The sequence below is a fragment of the Chelon labrosus genome, assembly GCF_963514085.1.
Source record: "Chelon labrosus genome assembly, chromosome: 6".
NCBI lineage: Eukaryota > Metazoa > Chordata > Actinopteri > Mugiliformes > Mugilidae > Chelon > Chelon labrosus.
The window spans coordinates 5989427-6011634 of record NC_140342.1 but is presented as its reverse complement, the minus strand read 5'-3'; the positions used below and the strand labels follow the sequence as shown (position 1 = coordinate 6011634).

The 22208-nt window shown below is 40.9% G+C and overlaps 2 protein-coding genes across 3 annotated transcripts in view; one reads left to right on the top strand and one right to left on the bottom strand.

Moving 5' to 3' along the window:
* rem2 (RAS (RAD and GEM)-like GTP binding 2) overlaps window positions 1–2294 on the top strand; it is a 32837-nt gene extending 30543 nt beyond the window's left edge. Inside the window, exon 5 of the mRNA XM_084546565.1 lies at window positions 1965–2294. Coding sequence (XP_084402691.1) covers window positions 1965–2293 — 329 coding nt within the window. The 3' untranslated portion in view covers window position 2294. The remainder of the gene's footprint in view (window positions 1–1964) is intronic.
* A 5762-nt stretch (window positions 2295–8056) lies between these two features.
* Window positions 8057–18076, bottom strand: nop9 (NOP9 nucleolar protein). 2 transcript variants are annotated; one of them, XM_084546859.1, is made up of 12 exons: window positions 17494–18076; window positions 17085–17387; window positions 15465–15701; window positions 15154–15363; window positions 13732–13839; window positions 11026–11167; window positions 10742–10934; window positions 10515–10655; window positions 10243–10362; window positions 9869–10081; window positions 9666–9771; window positions 8057–9572 (listed from the first exon to the last, which is right to left on the bottom strand). In XM_084546859.1, the coding sequence occupies exons 2-12, from the start codon at window positions 17311–17313 to the stop codon at window positions 9418–9420; spliced, it is 1854 nt and encodes a 617-aa protein (XP_084402985.1). In that variant the 5' UTR covers window positions 17314–17387; window positions 17494–18076; the 3' UTR covers window positions 8057–9417. The 2 variants fall into 2 exon arrangements, with proteins under 2 accessions (XP_084402985.1, XP_084402984.1); XM_084546858.1 differs by having other exon boundaries at window positions 18031–18076.
* Window positions 18077–22208: the final 4132 nt, after the last annotated feature.

Genomic DNA, 22208 nt, shown 5'->3' with positions numbered 1-22208 from the left:
CTCCATCCACCAAAAAATAACCTTTAAAAGCTCCATAAAAAGTTAGCGAGTGGACCTTGTCTAACTGTACTCTTTTTTTTTACCCTAGGCAGATTAAGCATTGTATCACTTAAATTTTGATTGTTTTATTATGAGAATGTGAAATTGCAGCGTCACAACTAAACAGAGAGAGTCTGAAATGAACCCTATTACCTGGAAATAGGTAATGATCTGTGTTTTCATTTGTCTGAGTGGAAGCATTATTCTCCTTTCCAACTTGCCAGCTGCAAATGACAGAATGAGAAAAAAATAGGGCAATTAATGAAAAAAATGAGAGCTACTCAGTAGTTCTGGCATATTCAATCTAAAATTACAGCCACATAGTTTTCCTCTGTTATCCCTTATTGATGTTTTCAAGTGCTTATCTTATTCCATTCGCTTTACTTTTGTGCTGTGTTTTGGTCCCATTGTGGGTAGATCGTCTGCGTTTTTATCAGTATTTCAGCTCAAAATTACCGTCTGAACTAACACTCAACAAAAAAATGTCCTTATATAACCCACACATAATTCATCCACGGCTGCGTCCTCTTCCTGCTGCCATTACTTTGCAATCGTTTTAAGTATTTTTTCATACCCATACCGTGATTATGAACGCCAATAATAAGCTTTAAAAACCTTTTCAGCACACAGCTGTTAGCTCTCAGATATTCTCTGTGAAGGAGCAGAGGTGAAGTACAGTTGGGGGGAAAAAAGCCATTTGAGCTAACAATGAAGTCCATTTTGTTGCAGAATGATAGGTATCTGCCAGCTTTCCTTATCACGCTGGCTTGTTTGACCAGGGACAGACAGGAGCTTTTAGCAGAGATACCGAGCCATGTCAACAACAAGCTCAGTCACCTGTCCTTATCCAGGAGAGTCACGTTGAGATTGGAGCCATTTCCCCATTTGAGCTGTAGCCAAGAGATTTGAGCTTATACAACTGAGCAAATGCCAACATTAAGCCTTTCAGCCACAACTGTCTCTCCCTCTGTCTCTCTTTACACTGGCGAATTTAACAAATACACAAAATATGCATTTGGGCCTTACATGGTAGTTAAAAGCAATTAATTTTGTCAAAACATAGGAATCCATCTGTGTTTATATTAATGACTGAGCAGTTGAAAAAAATGAAATACAAGATGGAATTCCTAGGAGAAAATTGGATGCACATATCTTCGGCAGTGTTTGTGCTGCAAATAGTTTCTTGTTGTGTGACTTCAACCAATTTTCTTCAAAAAAGTTTCCAAGGCTTTCCATATTTCTTTGTCAGAATATGGAGTTTCATACTTTATTGTGCCCTTTATAGGGTCCTTGAATCAACCAGTTTGACAAAACAACCATTAAGGTCTACTTACTTTTCTACTTACCTTCCGCAATACCATGTGATCTACCTTAACTGCTGACCAACGAGCAAAATTAATTTGTTGATGACGGGCACATGATATAAATGCTCTTTTTCATCTATTACTATTACTATTTTCAGGGTCAACATGAACATTCATGTCTATCCTTAATGAGAAATGGCATTTTGGGTTTATGATGGCAAAAAAAAAGAGTCTCTACATTATTACTTTTTTCTTTCACTGTCAAATATTTGAGGCAAGATTGCAGAAGCGTTGTAAACAGAGAGTGCCGTCCGGACACAGTGAGATGCTGCAGACTGATTTAATTTGTCACAATCTGGTGTGACAGGAGTGACAAACACTTAAGAAGCTGATAGAGTCTCCCTTACAGCAGCAGAGCAGTGAGCTCTCTGATCTCGTGCTGATACCCATCACACAGCAGCTGGATGGTTAACATGCTGCTTTCATGATCTAAGGTCTGTAAATTTCAAACTGCTTCCTCTAATTGGGGAATGCAGCTGCCGCTGTGTGAAGCCTTGGTTGTTTAAAATGAGCACCGTTTAAAAATGTTTCTAAAAAAAAGATCTTTCTCTCTGTCACCAGAGGCCCAATCCAGCGCCATGATGTTCGACTGCCTGTACTTGGAGCTCTCAGCCTCCTTAGACCATGGTACCAATGAGCTGCTGGAGGCGGCAGTGAGGGCTGCCAGGGGCGACTGTGTGGGCCCCGGCTGGACAGATGGCGACCCCGGGGCGGGTCGCAGGGAGAGCCTAACGAGCAGGGCCAAGCGCTTCCTGGCTGGGCTTGTGCCGCGCTCATATGGCCGAGACCGGGAACGGGATCGGGGCCGCTACAGGGAGATGAGCCGCAACCGCGGCAGCAAGATCCTCCGACAGAAGTCCCGTTCCTGCCACGACCTCAGTGCACTGTGACACACACACAAAGGCAAAGAAACACACTCCACATGAACACCAACACACACACCAGATTGAAAGATACGGGGGAGGGGAGGCGCAAAAGATGGAGGAGGAAAAGGGACTTGCGATGGAGATGAATAAATGAAAGGACAAGAAGACAATGGAAAATACTCATATGAGTGGGAACATCGGGAGGTTGACAGGAGAGAAATTCGAATGTGACAGATAAAGGTCAAGGCAGAAGGGAGAAAAAAATGAATCGATAGAGCAGACATCCGCCTGGATTGCAGCACTGAACCAATGAGCAAAACCAATTTTGAGAGAGAGATAAATATAACAGAGAAACAGGTAAGGCAAGCTTGATTTGCTTCTCTGGCTTGGGTGAAGCTGCAAGCACTCGTTACCTGATGAGAAAAAGAGAGGGAAAATTAGCGAAAGAAGCACATCAAGATGCTGATTTGATGCTCAATGTGGCTAAGTGAGAGGGAGGTAGGGGTCACAAATGAACACACACCCAAGTAGCACGCACTGATTATGTAGAGACTGATAGCAATCTAATGTATACCTATTATAGACCTTGTTTTATAGCATGCAGAGTAGACGATCGAAGACATGACCCTGTAGGTTTCACAGTTACCCTGTGACTGACCCTGGATTTAATGTACCTCAGTGGCCAATAGCTAATGCACAATCTAGCTAGTAAATATCTCTAGCGATGCCACCTCAAAGGCAAATCATTTGTAGAAATTCTCCTTCTCTGCACATCTTTGGCCAGAGTTTCCACACTGCATCCACCGTTTCTGTCCCATACTGTTTTTAAGAAATATTTGATGATACCATTAATGACATATGTTCATCAGAAACTTTTAAACAAGGTTGAGACATCAGCACCCAAGCCATATATTTGCTGAATGCAGCCTGAGCACTCAGCACAAAGAACCCTTTACCGTAGGATGTGAAGCAAAGGATAACATGGCTATAAAGACGTTAGCAGGGATGACCAGACTGAACTCTTCTTCGGTTGAAGCTGAGTCACACAGGACTGGGATTTTCTTGATTCACAGGAGGAAAAACAAGAGAAAACCTAATCTACCTGTGGCTGTTTGATGATTTCTTTTGTTTTTCTTTTTACCCACTGGCATTATTATGTGTTTGGACTGAATTCTGTGGGGGCTGGCCACACAGGTGACCCAAAAGAGAACGTTCTGGAAACGTTGTTCCAATATCTCGTCAAGTGTGGCGGCGTCACTGACACATTCTCACTTGTTTGTCACCGTCTACTGAGCACTCTCGTCTTTACCACTGAGAATAAATACATTTTTGTTTGACATACTTTGTGAGCATTTTGTCATTTTTTTTTCATGACAGTACTGGGAAGTGAATGTCTCATTACAGCTGTTAAATATAAGTGGAAGGATGTCTTGACGGGCCTTTGGATGACTCACCAGCGTCTCAGGACACTTGCCCCATTTAGGACTAAGCAGCAAAAAGATGCAGTGTCAACATTATGTGGCTGTAACAATATCTCAGGTTTAAAATAGACTGTATCAGGATAGAATATGAACCAAGACAAGCAATGTGAGCTGACAAGATGTATATAGAACACGTGAATTTTGGAAGATGTGGTAAATTACTTGCTTAATGATGAGAATGCAAAAAACGAAATTCGTCTTCAGTAGTTTTGACTTTTTTTGTGGCTGGTGTAGCCTCACAGTCTCTCACAAATAAACTGAGGTGGCCCACATTTTTGTCCACATCACCCTTAATATTTTCATTTCAACTGATTCTAATGTGTCAATATTTGGTCAGTTTGGTCAAGCTTGCATTTATATTGTTACTTAATCAAAACCTGGACTGCACTGATGCATCTTTTTGGTTTTCTGCTATTCCATTGCTTTAGCTATTAGCCTACCCCATTTTCCCATTACATTTATGTATTTTAACCTTTTCATTGTGTTTAGCTGCCAGTTTCAACTGCTTGTCTATGATGTTGACACTGCAGTTGCTTTTAGCTAACCATTTCAACCAAGGTCATCACTTTAAGCTATTTCAGCCATGTTTATCACTTTTAACTAAATATTTCCACCATGTCCATCTGTTAGCTAACTATTTTAACCATACTCTTTTAGCTAACTAGTTCAACCATTGTTTTCGCTTTTCGCCATTTGTTCGCTTTCAGCTAACCACTTTAACCATGTGTTATCACTTTCACCTAGCTATTTCAACCATGTTTATGACATTTGGCTAATTATTTCAACCATCTCCATTTATTAGCTAATTACTTCATCCATCATTTTTGGACAACTAGCATGTAATCTCTTTTAGGTAGCTATTTCAACCATGTTCATCACTTTTAGCTCTTTTTTTTCAACTATGTTCATCTCTTTTAGCTAACTACTTCAAACATTTCTAGCAATGTTTATCAGTTTTAGCCAACTATGTCAACCATGTTGCTCCTCTCTAATCATTTCACATTCATCACATCAACTTTAATCATTTAACAATTACTTTCACTGTATATTTCACAATAATTCACCTTTTGATCATTATTTGAATGACCATTGCTAACAGTTTCAAACATCCGTCCATTGCTTTTAAATGATAATTGACCATTTGGCAATTTCTAGCTCCAGATTTTAGCTCCTTATGGTCATTGCATGACATTTTGATATTTATTTCAACTTTTTTTATTTAGCCATTTAGCACTGGCCTTTAAATTCAAACATGTTCATTATTTTCATCTGACTATTTCAACACTTTCAGTAGTTACTTTTGGCTATTTATTTTTTAACCGTTCACTTATTATTCAACATACATAATTTACCTTTAAGCCAATTGTTTGAACTATTTTGAACAATTTATCCATTGCTTTTAGATAGTGAATAAGGCCATTTAGTACAGCAAGATATTACTTGTTTTTATTGTTAATCATTTTTGACTGCTTATCCAAAGCTTATGAGTTGTTCTAATTATGCATTGCCTCAAGCCAACTGTTTTAACCATATAGAATAGAAGATAAGAAAACTCCACACAAAGCCTTTGCGTGATTTGTCTTCCATATTACTCGAGTAAGACTACAGACAAGACTGATAGATACGCCTCTGTCCCATTCTTCTTTTTTTGTGAAATAGCCAATTCACTTAGAAAATATATCTGACCATAGCACATTTTATTTATATATTTTTTTTCCACATTATTCCCTCAATATTTGTTTCAGTCTCCACGATAATAACCACAAATGTTATATTTATTCATTGGGTAATATACTTACATGTGGATGGTAATTCCAGTAAATTTACATTCTCTTTCTCTGACATGCACAGGTAGCTGTACGGCAATCATTCCGAATATAGTATAGTATATAGTACAAGCATTGCATAGTAGCTCCTGTCTAGTGTTCCATATGTACAATTTCCACCATGTCCATTCATTTCTGCAAACTATTTCAACACTAATAATTGTAATGTATGCATGTAGAGTCATTGCAGTGGGCAGCCCACGGCGAAGGGAAAATTAAACTGAACAGAGCTTTTCCACAGCACACATTTTGATTTGTCAAACACAGTCTAAAATGGGAATTAATCAGGATAGTGTTGCAGTAATTGCTGGGACTGAGGCGTTGTTAATATTTTTAGTTCAGCTTGCGCTTTTCTTGCATGACAAGTCAAAAGGTCTGCTGAAAGAACCATGCGTGCTCTGATGCTGGCAGGATAGATTTATTCACAAAGCTTGGCACATAAAAGAATATTTTTTTAAGAAAAGTGAGAAAGCATCTGAACACTCCCATTGTGTGCGAAAACTGAAAGCAACCTTGTTACCACTCGATTTTGCTACTGGAATCGAGTTATGCACTGGGGAGCTTCGATCACAGGGCTTAAAAAGGGGGACATGACAAAGAGAGGGAGGCAACACTTTACCTCATACCTGTTTGATAAAACTTTCCATGTAGTTTGATCAAAAAACAAAAACTCTGCTGTGATCTTTAGGGTATTACCTTCTCCCTCAAAATGAAAAATACAGCTAAAAATATCTCTGCAGGGGCTGGTTACCTGAAATAGACCCAGAAATGAAGCCAGCTACATGGATTATTTATGGATGTTCAGTTTATAAAACAACACTTAGATTAGATCTAGACTAACATCTAGTTACATAATTCTCTATGTATTATGTGCTGATTAACATGTTAGCATGCATTAACCTGGCTATTCATGTTTTAGCACACCAAAAATATTGGTTTTATACCGTAAAAGTGTTTTACTTCATTTTTGGTGTTTCTAGAAAACATAATGCCACAAATGACCATGAAAACAACTCCCATCCTTCTGCTCCACCCAAGTTCTAGCAGATGTAGAGAAGTGCCTCGGGCTAAAAAGCAAGAAACACTGTACCCAACAACCAGTCACATGAGATCATCCCAGATAGCTGTGCTTTCAGGTTCTGATGCTGGTAGGGTAACTATCAGGAGAGGATACAAGGAAGGACTCTTGAGAAGAAGGCAAACTGGCAATGAGACAGAGGGGTTGAGGAGAGAGAGAGAGAGACTCAGAGGGAGAGACGGGGTTGGAGAAATGCTTTGAGGAGTAATGGTTGCTTGGAGACTGTTGTCAAGGAGACGATGAGTCCTAGAGTCCTTTGGCATCTCAAATGTCCTATATTTATGTTGATTTTCTGAAAGAGGAGTTCTTTTTTTTGTTTGATTTTACTTCCCTCCCATTAGCTGAACAAGAGACTGACGGCAATAGGCGACACAGAAGGGGTGACTTTTTAAGCTGGCATTTTGCACAGTTTGCCACGCAAAACAGAAAACACAAAGGATGTTATCGCACCCTAATAGGTCAAATAGCTGTCAGATCATACCATACGTTTGACAGCCACACAGAAGCCGACGGGGATAAAGAGGACGGAACTGAGGACAATATGATAGAATTTGTTTCTGTGACACCGTATCAGTCTCTCGAATCGTGACAGATATCCTCCCTCTCTCTGTCTTTCTGTCGCTGACTCATTCTGTGGGCATATACTGTGATTTTCGGGCAAAAGAATACTTCTTGAGAGCAGGCAAGACAGAAGGAGCTTAGAAGACAAAAAAAAAAAAAAAACACCCACTGTGTGCCAGTGAACTTACTCCTCACTTTTCACCAAAGAAAGACTATTTTCAGTAAGCACTGTGCGTAACTAATGAGATGCATATTTTCTTGAGGTGTGGGTGTAGACATGTAAGAAAAAGGAAATATTGGTGACTGGGGATAGACTGGGGCATATGGAGGCTGCAGAGACTGCGATATACTGGGGCAGCACTGAAAGGAAAGGAAGCATTTCCTAAATCCCCAGGGAATCTGTGTGATTTGTTTTCAAGGAGCAACATCTCATCGTAGCCCAAAGGTCATTGTTCCTCTGCTTTGTTTCAACAGAGCCGATTACACAGTACATGCACAGAGCTGTAATAACCCAGACAACAAAAAGGAGCGATGAAGAGCCACACCACGATCTGAATATCATGCTCGGCTCAAGACACTTGTAATTAAAAACTGGCTCGGTCAAAGCAGGAAACCTACAGTGAATCGTTAGGCCTGGTGATTGTAATAACGGGTTGAAGAACAAAGAGGCACAAATCAAAATCCTTATGGGCTGAATTCTCACGCAATGCTCCGCGCACTCTTCCAGTAATGTGAATTAATAGCAGGTCAGCAAAGGCATGTGCACTGGATAATAGATCAAGACTAAAACAAGATTCTGTAACGAGATTAGCATCGATGTTAGATACTGTGCAATGCTTTAAGTAGAATTAAGACCGGACAACTGCAAAGCCAGAAATGGACCAATCAAACATTTAAAAGGTTTATTTATTCATTTTTTAAGTAGTTAACATTTGGCAAAATGTTAGTGAGCTTTATACAGATCAATACTTGTATCTGGGTAACAACTATTATTGTGTGGGGTGTCACTACTGGAGAGGATTGCTGTGTACTCAATGTGTTCAGGTTCGTCCATTCATACAGATTGTATGTGTGCTTAAACGTATAATAGACAGAAAAACTTACCACCAGCATATGATGCCACTAACCCATCCTATACTTGATCTTTACATGAACATGAATATGTTGTGCACATTTCAAGGCAGTCTGACCTGTAGACCGTGAAATAGCATATTTGCAAAGATGACAATTTGCTTTTTTTTTTTCATTCTGCAAGAAGATCTGGACATTCAAAACAAGATTCTTCCCCAGAGACTAGGTTTTTCAAATCTCTAGGCATGACTACTCAAAGTTAAAGCATCTCATACTTAAGTGTTGTCATAACAAAACCTCCACACCTGAATGCAACATATCTCAATCGTTGGGACACCCTAGGAATGTGAAAAAAATGTTTTTCCTACAAATGTGGTCGAAGTGATTCAGTAAATGTGGCTCAAATGCAAACAAAATGGTGGTTCAATCATCTTTAGTGATGGGTGCACACTCTGGAGTGAAAATTCAAAATAGAGAAACCTATGATGGCAATGCTATGTGAATGAACTGAGCGTTATTTATCATCGACACATCTTGTCTTGCTTTGTCACTTCACGCTCCTTCCTCTCCAAATAGAAGCACCTGCCAAATAAATGCCTTCCAGCTTCAAATCAATTTCTAATCAATAAACACGGTCTGTGACAAAAACAGCTCACTGCTGAGGCACAGATCAGTTATCTAACAAATTTGTTTCTTTCTTAAGGAATTATGAGGAAGCGCGACTACCAGAAGACTCCCTCCACGCTTTCTGATCACCCAGTGCGTTCATTTTACCAAAACTGTTTTTTCAGTCAGCAAAACCACAGTCACAAAGCACAGTAAAAAGGCTATAAACACAGCTGTGTGTCTTTGGGTCAGTGTTTCAGTGACTCTTATGTTGACACATTTGTGCTGGTGTTACTTTACTCAATTGCAGAGCGAGGCAATGGCAAGACATGACTCAGAATAAATGTTCCTCCAGTGCCCCCTACAGGTCAAACTGCTTCATACACCCAACAGGAGAAATATCTTTAAAACTAAACGGCATTTCAAGAAAAGAGCTTAAAATCAACACGATTAAAAAAAAAAAGAACATTTTTTATTCAATTACATTGAAAAAAAAACCTAAATGATTATTCAAATATATACTTTTCATGCAAGAATGTCATTGAAAAGCTTCCGCTTCTTGGACTCGCCGGTCTGTATTTCCTTCCAGTGGGCTCTTCTGTGTGCAAAGTGGGAGAGGGCAAATTTCGCCCACACGTGACGTGCAAACTGATCCGACCTCAGCTGGCTTTCGTTTGGAACTGGAAGGAGAGGAGAGACATAAATGGGAGTCATGAATAGGGAAGAGACTGAGAGGAAACGTGTCACAGTACAGAAGCGTGTATCAGTATCACCTAGTTCCTGTGCGATGCTTTGCCTCTGACTGACTGAAGCACTGTTCCACACGGCTTCAAGTACCCGACTGCCCAACCTGGAGCAGGCCATTTGGACGTACTGACCCTGGGAGAATCATTATTAATGTTTCATGTGCTTGTTGTAGTTATTTATATGTAAACAAAACGATAAGGTTTGCACGCTAACACAACTGCGCATGTACCTCCAGCCTCCTAAGGATCTTGCCCCTGCCCTTGTCACTGGAGGTGGTGATGAGGACCTGCAGGACATGGCTGCCTGCGGGGTCACAAGCCAGTGTGAGGAGGTCAGCTGGACTCAGAGTGCGCAGGCTGCTGAGGAGGACTGAGCGATCCTTGAACTTCGACAGCGCCTGGACCAGGCGGGAGCCGTGGTAACAGATGGAGGACAGTGGGACCTAGAACCAAGACCAGACGTACCTCACTGCATCTGCAACTCATTCACTGGACTGGAAGGGCTTTTTGGTGCACAGTTGCTCTTCTGTTTCATCGAAAATGTCCTGACTACAATTAAAATCCATCTGCAAATGATTTGATTAGACTTCTCTGGGCTGTTTACCTCCGTCTGTATGTTGCCCTCTGCTGTGTCACAGTGGTAATACACGTCATAGGTGAGCAGGGACATGAAGAGAGGGAGGCAGCTGACGTGTCGGGAACCAGGCTCGGCACAATGGAAAGCCTGAGGGCCAACACATCAGCATGAATCAAACATTAAGTAGCTGTCAATTTCACTCATAAAACAGTAGGAACAAAATCAAAACGAGTGTTGTAATGACTTAAGATCCATGTGAACCTTTGTATTCAATTAATAAAATACTCTTTAAAGCTTACGTTTAGGAGGCACTGCATCATCTCGCCCTGTTTCTCTTCACTTTCTGCACAGCTTTCTGCTAGCTGGACGATCACACCCATGTGACCTGTGGCCAAGATGGCCTCCAGACCCTGGACAAGCTCATCAAACAACTTCAGGAACTGTGGACAGAGGAAGAGTGAAAGGAAGTCATGGAAGAAATCCACAGAAATTACAAAATCTCCTCAACACTGAACTTGTAACCTACCAGTTTGTGTTTGGCAGAGGCTGCCGTTAGCCTCTGTACAGGGAAGTTGGCAATGGGATGGAGGGCTAGGTCAACCAGATGACCCTTGAGGTGATTCTTGTAGAGGTCGCGGAGAAGTGGCTTGTGGGCCAGCTGTATGATCATCTCTACAAGGTGACTGGAGGCTTGGTCCTTCAGAAAGACTAGAAGAGGACTGCAGAGAAAACAAAACCAGCATTTAAATATTCTTAGGAGTCAACATTCGTCACATTAAAGTGTCACTGTGTTAAAGTTTCGTCTCTAACCTAACTCCAGGAGCAGCGCTGCGACTCGTCAGGTACTCCATGATGCGTTTGAGGAGCTGTTTGCAGAGTTTGGGTCGATTTCTGTGACACACAGTCAACATGGTCTGGAACACTGCGCTGGCGACAGCATCTGTCACGCTTACTAGAAAGAAAAGAGAAGAGAGGCTTCTTCAGACCTCCCCGCCAATTTATAGGTGCCCTGCGGCAGTAGCAGAAGAGCCCTGTTTCCATTCAGGGTTTCTCACCGGAGCACATTCTCTGTCTGGTTTGGAGAGATTTTAAATCATGCAGCGGCTACATCCATGTTTTTTGCAGGTTCCTCATCTCCTCTGGGAGCACATTGCTATCACCAGATGCAGACCAGTGAACTAGTGAGTAATCTGCTTCAGGAAGTTGTCCGTTCAAAAGCATGCATGCTCTTGTGTGGTCAGAAAGTCCTCACGGTAACTTCAAGTTGAAAGAATATAACTCATTCAGGTGATGTTTTCTTCCAGGGCTGTGATCAAACACACATTAACTCCCAGTGTATCTGGACGGTGGGCCAAGGGTGATTTATTATAGCCAACAGTTGACCACATTAAAAACATTTACAATGAGATGAAAATGAGACAATTATGTCTAATTTTTAAAAGTAGTAACAGTAAAGGGTTTGGACACCTTTATTCATTCAAGGGTTCTTCTATATATTTATGTTTTTACCATTTTCTATACAAAGATGTTACACAAACCAAAATGTGTTTTAAATGTTAGCTTCTTGTTTTGCTTTGATGCCAGTTTGAACACTCTTCCTTCTCACAGCCAGCTCCATGAGGAGTTTTTCCAACAGTCTAAACTGAGCTGATAGCCGCTTCTACTTCATTCTGAGTTTAAATCAGTTAAGTATATGTCGGGTGATTGTGGAGGCCGGGTTTCATGGAGCACTCCACCACTCTGCTTCTTAGTCAAACAGCCATTACAGAGCCTGGAGATGTAGTTTAGCTCAATCAAATCTGTCACACGGAGCTGGGGTGGCATGTCTGGGATGTAGAATGTTGCTGCAGTCACGCTGGCTAAGAGTTGCCTTGACTTCTGAATAAATCACCAGCTGTGGCACCAGCAAAGCACCCCCACACCATTACAGCTTCTCCTACATTCTTCACGGTGGGAAGTGCACATGCATATACCACCTGTTCACCTTCTCTGAGTCACACAAAGAGACGGGGGCTGTAAGAAGTTTTGACTCTACATGGACATGGTTTTGATTTATTCATCCTGGCGTTTGATGGTTTTCGTGAAGAGTTCTTGAGATTTTCCAGGCTTCAAGATGTATCTTAAGGTAAGGATGGATTGTTGCTACAGCATTTGTATAGAGCTTCTTCCTCTATACCAACACTACCTCAATGCATCAAGACAGCAAAAAATTCCACAGGTTAACTTTTGACTGACTTTGACATGACAATGGCTACACTGAGAAGCCTACAACATAAAACACATTTGGTTTGTGTGAGACTTTATTTACATAATCTCGTCTATGTCATTTCGTGGTTTTAACATCCTTCTACAATGTAGAAATGGTAAAAATAAAATAAAACTAAAGACAAACAAGGTGTGTCCAAAACTCTATATTCTGTATTCTCTATATTTGGGCAGTGATTATCTGATAATCTGATAATTTAGCTCAGACTGAGACCGTTTATAAGAATTACTAACCATTTTTTAAATCCATTTTTATGATTAGCTCTTGCAGTGTTAGATTCCACCACTTCAATATTAGCATATAAATTCTCCAAATAATCTAAGCAGTGTTCTGTTCAATCACAAGCTGCCACTGGGGCCTTTTGACTCTCACTCTGTGAGCCCTGACAAGTATTAGACCAGCACTAAATGCTTTTCAGATTCCAAGGAAAATGTCAGCACTGTCCAGAAAGTAGAAGATGGAGGCTGTGCTGCTGGCGTAAGGCAGAATTTAAAACTAAAATGTACAGAAAGAAAATTATGCAAAATCCCAAAATAAATTGGAACTAAGACAAGCTTAAATCAGCTGTTGACTGTCGACTCGTCCTCCATTTTTCATTCCATTTAACAACAATTCAAATCAATCTTTATTTGAAAGATCTGACATTGATTCGTAAAATCGGATTGATTTTTTAATTTAGAAATCTCGCTGTTGTCTCGCACGTCAAATCTAACCACAAATCTAGTCCACGTGTGGAGCTCTGACACCATCAGGCCTGAAAGCCTGAAAGCTGACTGGATTAAAAAAGTATGACAACAGAGAGGAGCTGGACAAAAGAAGAGCTATATTAGAGATATTCCATATAGAGGTAAAATATTGTGGAAATACCACAAGTCTCTACTAATAATAATAAAGTGAAAATCTTTCTCTTTCATTACCGAGTAAAATTGTTTTGAAACTGAAGTACCTCTAAATGAAATGGATCTGGACCGTGTGATCAGAACTGAACCTATTCAGGAAATCAGTAGTGATACCCAGCTGCATTAATTATTACATTCAAAAAGCAATACAAAGTGTATACATAACAACAGCAATCCATTTAGCACAGAAAACCATCAGTTTAGCCTATATACACACCTTTCCTGTGGCCTTGTTGCACTACTAGAAGTATCTCTTTGTGGGAACGCTGACCATAAAAATGCAACATTCAGGTAATGTAAAAATTGCTAAGGCAAGGATGAACTACAGAGGAGTGATGAAAGATGACTCACGGTTCACGTCTTCCATCAAGGTCTCCGTGAGGCTTTTCAACTCATACCAAAATGACGTCGGGATCTCGAAGTCTGTCAGCTGAGGGGCAGCGTTGCGTTCTTTTGCACCTGGTTAGAAACAAGAATATCAAAAGAGAAAAGATGACACGAATACAAGCTTAAAGGCAAAATACCTCTGGGTACTGATTTCCTGACACAACCTCAAAGAGCTGCCACTGACAAAGCCAGCAGATCAAAAGCTTTATTTTCTCCCTGGATTTCTTTGAGAAAAAGGAACTGAGGTGAAAAACTACACCAAATGGAAGAAATAATTTAATTTCTACGTTGATCAGCCACTCAGACAGCTCTCTCTCTGCAGCAGGTAACAGTGTCACCGTGGCAGTTAGGGTGCTTTAAAGACACAGTTTGCATCAAAACATTTCTAATCATTTCCAGAGTCTTTAAATCTTTAAACACAAACACTGTGAATATATTTTTAGATTCAGTGTGACTTGCACTTGCCAGAGATATCATTGTCAATTCAGGCTAATAAACATAACCTGAATACGTAACCCATGTCCACAAATAGTTCTTTATGTGTAATTATAGGTATAATTTTTTAAACATAGTGTGTTTTATGTGCATAATCAGTTCATTCAACTCCCCAGTTCTCAACTGGGGAGTTGAATGCGGCTTGCTTGAGCACTGCTAGCAACCGGGCAGAACTTTTTTCTCGAGCCTACTATTCTGTGATTGGTCAGAAATTGCAAGCGGAAGTTGCAAGGGTTAATGCAGAAAAGCCGAAATGCTAGCAGCCACTCTGTTAGCTCCTAGATGATTATATTCGCAGTGCGACCGCTAATCTCCTGGGCAGAGATCGACATGCTGTGTGTGGAAGCATGGTGATTGAACGGACGTCAAAAGGACTGGCCGACATCCAAAAACAATAAGAAAAAGAAGTGCAGCTCATCGTCTGTCACCTGCATCTCCCGAAATGTTTAGCATGTGTGATGTATACTGCAGTGGGAGGGCACTGTGAAGACTTAGGAGTTCAGCACTCGAGTTTCTCGTGAAATATAAATTACTTGGTCAAAACAAACTTTTTTCTTGTTTTTGCAGTCCTAGGAGCGAGGACAAATTTCTCGAGTGTGTAACAAGCTTAACTGTGCGTGGTTGCAATTTTGTGTGGAAATGTCAAACCTTCATATAATTCAATGCCACAGGCTCAAACACCATTCTGGTATCTCAGTTGACAATAGATGTTTATTTGTTTATGTTTATTTAAAATCTTTGGAATTGTCCCCAACAAGGATTATTGGGTGAACATACAGGGGTAACATTTAAACAGCAGCCTCTAATTTGGCATACTTTAAATGGTGTACATTGATTATGTGTGTGTGTGTGTGTGTGTGTGTGTGGGTGTGTGTGTGTGTGTGTGTTTACCTGGCCGAGCCTCGGTGCGAGGCGGTCCGATGCAGCCTCCCAGAACATGCAAAAGTGTGCGGACCACGTGTGAGCCGTGAACGTGTCTGATGAACTCTGCGCTGTTGTCTCTCACCACCTGACTCAAAGACAGCACCTGGGCCTCCAGCCCGCTGCAGCTCTCCTCCTCCTCTTCTTCTGTGGTAGCAGATGAATCCTTCTGTGACGACTCTGAAAAGGACGAGAAATAAAAATAGAGCTGGTGATGAGAGATTTTTCCAATTAACTACCTGAAAAATGAGAATACACAGGTGATTGTCCACAGAGCTTACCCATCCACCTGGACATCTGTCTGACGGCACTCTCCACCACATGACCCCCACACCGGTCGCAAGAAACCGCCTTGAACTCAGAGCCCGATTCTCCACCCAGTTCAGCCAGCACCTCCCCCACCTGGTCGGGGCTAGACAGCGTAAGAAGCCGCTGCAGAGTGATGCTTCCCGCCTGGTTCATCGCCACCAGGGCCGCCTTGCCTTTGACTTCCATGAGGACATTCTCCACGAACATCTCTACAAGCAAAAGGTTGAGAGAGCACCGACCGTGATTATGGTGGCTGGAGTTATAAATAGAACTGTAGCAGAGCACGACACGCACGGAGGCAGAATAACCTGCTCATTATATTTCAGGTAAAGTGATGCAATACGCCTGCAACACGAAGAAAAATATCTCAAGGTCATCGCAGGGAACGGTCACATCCAACTGGCATCATGACAGCTCATGTCAACTCTTTTCTTAAAGCACTATTTGGACTTCGAATTTGTCAGATTCACAGAAGCACAGAAAGTATTGACTAAAACCTGCTCCAGTAAAAAAATAAGACTGGATACTGTTGGAAACAGGTGACAATGACAAGTCAGTCTACAGTAAATGTAATTACAGTCCCTTTAAAATATGTCATTTCCATGCTCTCGTTCTCTTTTCCTCATTATACATGACAGGATATAATGGCAGTAAATGACAGTTAATGAAACTGACAGCTGGTTGGCTAAAACAAGCAATTTGAAGGCTATAGGTGAAATAGTGTGTGTCACGCCCACAAGCTCTGCTGCTATCAGTGCAGCGGCAGAACGGATCTGAACACATTCATGCTGACAGTGACAGCAGGAGCTATGCCCCCACCGAGAGCGGAGCGTGGTCCGTGTGGAAGTTTCAAACTGAATGGTTTCATACAATCGTATAAAACTGAGCTAGCAAACGTCATACGTCTCACCGTCTGTAGGTAGATCACTCCATCTTTTTTTTTTCAATTCCTGGCCAACACTATGCCTATGTCTATGCCATCAAGACACGAAGATTTACTGGGAATTAACATAGAGATAAATGAACTTATTCACGTATGGCTTTTAAATTCGCTGTCTCCGTTTCTTCCCTGAGCAGCTCATGACAGTCCTCAAAATCTAGACGTCCACTAGATTTTGAGGAACAGTGAATGTTTTTTTAAATGATCCTTTTTTTTTTTTTTTTTAAATGGCAAATGACAGCTGTATTTTTAACATAGATGTTTTCAGGTTTTATCTCAGGTGTAATGTACTGTATGCTCAAAGACAAACAGAACTTCATATTAGTTCCTGAAGCTAAAATAACCAAATGAAAAATAACTCAACATTTAACTCATTACCTAAATATTCAGTAATGGTGTTTCATCTCTAAGTGATCGCTCCAGTCTTGCTATATGGATAAACTTTACCCAGAAAAACTGGCAGGGCATTTTCATTTCAACAGTCCAAAGTCCTGGATTTTCTTTTCTCCATATCATGCCGTACTAAATCACATATTTGTCTTATTATGGTAATGTACTACAATGTGTAATAGGACCTGATGCACGTTCCTATTTTTTTTTTGCTTTCATTCCTGTGCTATACTCAGATTTACAGAAAAATAATCATTATCACCTCTCTCCTCATTATCTTCAAAGCCTTCACTGAGTCTTTCTCCGACTCTGCGGAAATAGCCCACACTCAGGGCGTCCAGCCGTTTCTTGCCACCATCTCCTTGGGCTTTCTCTCCGTCTTCGGCTCCCCTCCTCTTCTTCTCTCCGCCTCCTCCCCCATCTTCATCAGTCTGCCTCCTCTTCTTTCCTCCCCCTTTCTGTGGCTTTCTTTCCTCTGCTTTGGCCAGCATATTTTAAACCTTAACGCATTCAAGTTACAAGTAGGATGTCTTGTTCACCTGGATCTTCTGGCTGAAAGGTGAAACTGGTGTGGAGACAACATTAGATTAAATTAGATGTCAGATTAGATTCAACTAGATGTCATTATACATGTTTAAGCACAAGGCAACAAAATGCAGTTAGCATCTAACCAGAGGTGCAGAAGCTGCAAGTGCAGAGTATGTACATATGAAGTATACATTAGGATAGGAATCATTTCACCACACAGCACGTCTTCTTCAACAGTGCATTTGGTTGTCAATGAAGATATGCTACCGGCAAAGTTTTCTGCAGATCTCAGTACCTACACTTCCATGCCTGGAAGTTAGTGTGAGATGGTCACATTGCAAATGTAAATAAGGGATGTATATTTGTTAAGTAAGTTCAATGTACGCCGAATTTAGCCCTGAATATTAATGATTCGAATAATTGTCTATATCATGTTCTACGAGGTCAATGTGGTCTCGACAAGCGACGGCAAATACAACTGACATATTCAGTTCAAAGAGTTCGGCCACAGGACAGACAAGAGGAGGAGTCCATACGCTGTAACACAAACTATCTCTGTATCTGTCGAAACAAACAGACAAACGGTAAAGCAGCCGCGAGATGAGACGTTCGGCTGATTCAACACAATATATGTTTCAATAAAAACAGAATATGTGGCAGACAACTCAGTTTTCACTCACGTGTGAGATCCGTGGACCTGACGGAACTTCTTGACGCATAGTGATGACGTAGTATTTGGGTACACTTCGTTTCCTGATTTTTTTTTTCTTTTTTTCACCACAACCCACAGAAAGCAACAAGCGTTCGCTGCCGTTTGAGTAAGACTATCCTCTGAAAGGGAAAAAGAGCAGAAAACAAAAATACTGTTGTACATTAAAGACATAAAAAAAATTCACGACCGTTTGTTACGTATGTAAAATAAAGGCTACTCAAAAAATTTTATTGAAGGTTAAAAAAAAAAAAACTAAACTAAAAAACAAAACAAAACATAAATTATTCTATAAATTAATTCATTAAGTTGTATGAATTAAATGCGCCAAAAATAACAGTGTGTTAGGCATCAATGGATTCATTAAAAAATCATATTTATCATATCATTCAAATCATATTTTAGTTTATTATATTCATTTGTGTTCTGTTTTAATCTCACAATTTACTGTTAAGGTTTGCTATTGTTTTTTTTTGTTTTAGTTTTTTTGTTTTGTTTTTTAATTAATTTTTCTGGTTCAGTTTTAAACGTACTTTTAGTGCTATTCAAAGCTACTAAAATATTTTTTTACAGCAGAGGGCAGTGTGGTTACTTTCCAAGTAGAATGAGTATGCTATCCTGAGTGTGGCCAAGAAAAGGTCTGGACTTGGCAGGCGCGTGACTCTTAAAATAGGTAAATAAATACATAAATAAAGATATGCAACCAGTCTTTAACACCATGTACCATCCCAGCTCACACAACAGAATATGCTTGGTGGGTGTCAGCTTCAAAACATGTAAAACACATGCAGTCATTGTTTTGTTTGACTATTAAAAGACAAACATTTGTTAAAAACACTTTTGTTTTGTTGACTATTTCAATGAATGATCAGGAAAAAAGCATGGCAGAATTTATTTTAAGTGGAGATGTTTTTATTTTCATGGTTAGCAAATATATTTCAGCAAGTGCAGGATGAGTGGTGATGCTCAGTCCAGACCTCTTTTGATTCCATTCTTTCATCTACAATAGCTGCATCAATTATTCTTTCTTTCTTTCTTTTTCTTTTTTTTTGTCTTTGGACAAGTACAGTATTTTACACTGTCGTCCTTCTGCTGTTTCCACAGCCTAATGGTTTAATTACTGAGGTCAAACACAATCCCCCTTTTAACAACATGGTAAAAAGGCTAATAGGGCATTCATGTTTAACTCTCAAAATCTAAAGTTCTCCAATGGCACTTGATCCAAAACTATGACGCTTGTGACATCATTATGCTTAAAGTGGAAAGTGACATATCCTGGCTACAAAAGTGTAGTAAGAGTTAGGTAAGAGATGCCGTCATTGTTTAATCATAAACATGTACTCACTTCCACAGGTAAATGTTAAAGCAGAAGATAGGTGGATCCCGTATTAGCTGAATCTCACACAATACACATCCAAAGTTCACAGTGGGGATGGAAACATGATTTATTAGATCTCTACAATTACTCATTATTTGATTTAGCTTTTAGCCAACAACAACAACAAGCTGTGAATAACAACACAAAAACCAAAAACCCGAACAGAAAGATTAGTTCCAGGTAAATGTGACGGGTACGTTTCCTGATTAACTGGCTCTCCAGAAAAGCCAGCCCATCTGGAAAGTGTCTTGCTAAAACTTTGGAAAGAATTTTTGAGTCCACATTCAACAGTGAGATCGGCCTGTACGAGGCGCAGTCTTCAGGGCATTTCCCTTCTTTAAGAATCAGTGAAATATTGGCTTCCCTCAATGATGGTGGGAGGGTGCCACACTCAAAGGAGTGGTTAAACGTATTCATCATAGGCTCTAATAAAAGACTTTGAAAGTCTTTGTAGAACTCGCTACCGAGACCATTACTGCCTGGTGCTTTGCCTGTTCGAAGGAGCTGAATGGCCTCACGCAGTTCAGCCGCTGATATTGGGGCATTTCATTTAGATTTCTGATCTTGTGATATAGTTGGCAGATCAAGTTTGGAGAAGAAATCTGCCATTAGTGTTGAAGCATTGTTAGCTTGTTCCAACTGATATAATTGTCAAGTGGTCCTCACTCTTGTGAGGTTAAACCCCGCAGTTTCCCCCACTTGAAAGGGTAGCTTGTAACGGATGACTTGGACTGGAATTCACTCAATGACCAGGAATCAATTCTTTCTTTTCTTTCTTTTATTTTGAAAGTTGACGTGGCCAAAAGCAGGTGAAAAACCTTAAACCCAAAACACAAATACAAATACAAATACGTCAAGAAGAATATATACCAAGAAGCCATAATAAACCAACATAACCCAAGATCAAAATACTTAATTTTAAACTACTAGCAATTAATCTTGAAATTAAGTAGGAAAGAAACTCCATATTTAAAGCACCCAAATAAATTGAAGACACTTTTTTAAAGCACTGTTCAAAGGATTTTAACTTAAACTCTAGCAGCTTTAACCTACTACAAATACACAGTTCCGTACTTTTTAGCCTTTTAAAGTCCTCTAAAATACAGTACTTTTAAACCTACATGATACTAAATGTATGACATTTTAACTTACAATTCAAGCACATGATTTTTCCCAATACAAACATTTTAACCTGAATTTGATTTTATGATTCATTTAAAGTCCACATGGCACAAACAAAAGCTCACCGACTCCTCCTTCCTTGTTTGAACAAGCTTTAGTTCTGCGGTGTCACTTTTCAGACCCAGTTTCTCCACACATCTTCACAATGTGCTTACCACGCTGTGAGTGACTCCACTTCCCCTGATTACCAAATCATTCCCACCTGGTGATCATCTACTTGTCTTCAGGCTGGGAGCCACACCCAGTGCAGGAGCACCCAGGCAGAGAGGGTGTGGTCTGCAGCTCAGCTCAACACCTCCCACTCGATCTTCCCACGGAAACCGCTGGAAAGATCGCACATAGTGAACTGATGTCAAAGATTTCTTCCTGGGCTCCCTGCCTGCTCCTCCACTGGCAGCAGGACCACCAAACGTCGGACGTCCCGGTGAAGAATTGTGGACTGAAGGTCCCTCCGAATGCTGGAGACGGGATGCTTGGATGCAGGATGCTTGAATGCTGATGTTGCAGGCCTCACCTCAGGGATACAGGAGCTTGTCATAACTCTAATATTTACATCCCGTACAATGTTTCTGGAGTCTGGGTTGACACTAACGACTCTTCCAAGCTTAAAGTGGCCCCTCAATGCATTCTGGTCGCAGAGCCATACAATATCTCCAATCGCAACATTCCTCTGTGTGGTGTGCCATTTGCTTCTCACAAAAAGATTAGGACCGGCAAGTTGGCTCCAGGACCTCCAGAATTTGTTGACCTGGTGCTGCATTTCCTGAAGTCTCTTATAGGGATAGCCTATGAAGTCAAATGTTTTCCAGTCACCACTTGAAGATGCTCGTCCCAGCAGGAGTGTATTGGGTGTAATGTACTCCACGGTGTCTTCATGGCTCTGCACCCTGGCATCAATGGGCCGTTCATTTGCAAGATTAGCGGCGAGCTGAAGTGTCGTCTGAAGCTCACTGAAACTGAGCCCCGACTCTCTTCCCACACTCTGGAATGCCTTTTTCACGATCCGAACAGCTGCTTCAGCAGAGCCATTCCGATGAGGTGAATCAGCTGGCAGGATTTTCCAGTGCCAGTCAGTCCCATTTTGAGCTGAAGTATCCTCCACAGCAGACCTATCCAGGCCGTCCAGGAACAGATACAACTCCTCCAGAACAGATTTGGCACCGACAAAATTGGTCCCTGGATCAGACCAAATCTTTTTAGGATGGCCTCGAATTGCTGTGAACCTCTGATAAGCCATCAGAAAGCTTTCAGTTGACATGGTGTTGGCGAGCTCCGTGTGGATTGCTCTACTGGCCATACAGCAGAATATGACTCCCCAGACTTTCATTGTGACTCTTTTCCTCACATCATCTTTGACCTGATAGGGGCCAAACAGGTCAACTGCTGTGAACTCAAATGGGGATGCTGGCCTAGTTCTCTCTTGAGGCAGATCACCCATCACTTGTTGACATCTTCTCGCTCTGGCTTTCTTGCAGATCACACAATTTTTAATGACTTTTTGAGCAATAATTCGTCCCTTGATGACCCATGCTCTCTTTCTCACCTTCAATAGAGTCGCAGCCACTCCCTCGTGACCCTTGCTGTGAGCT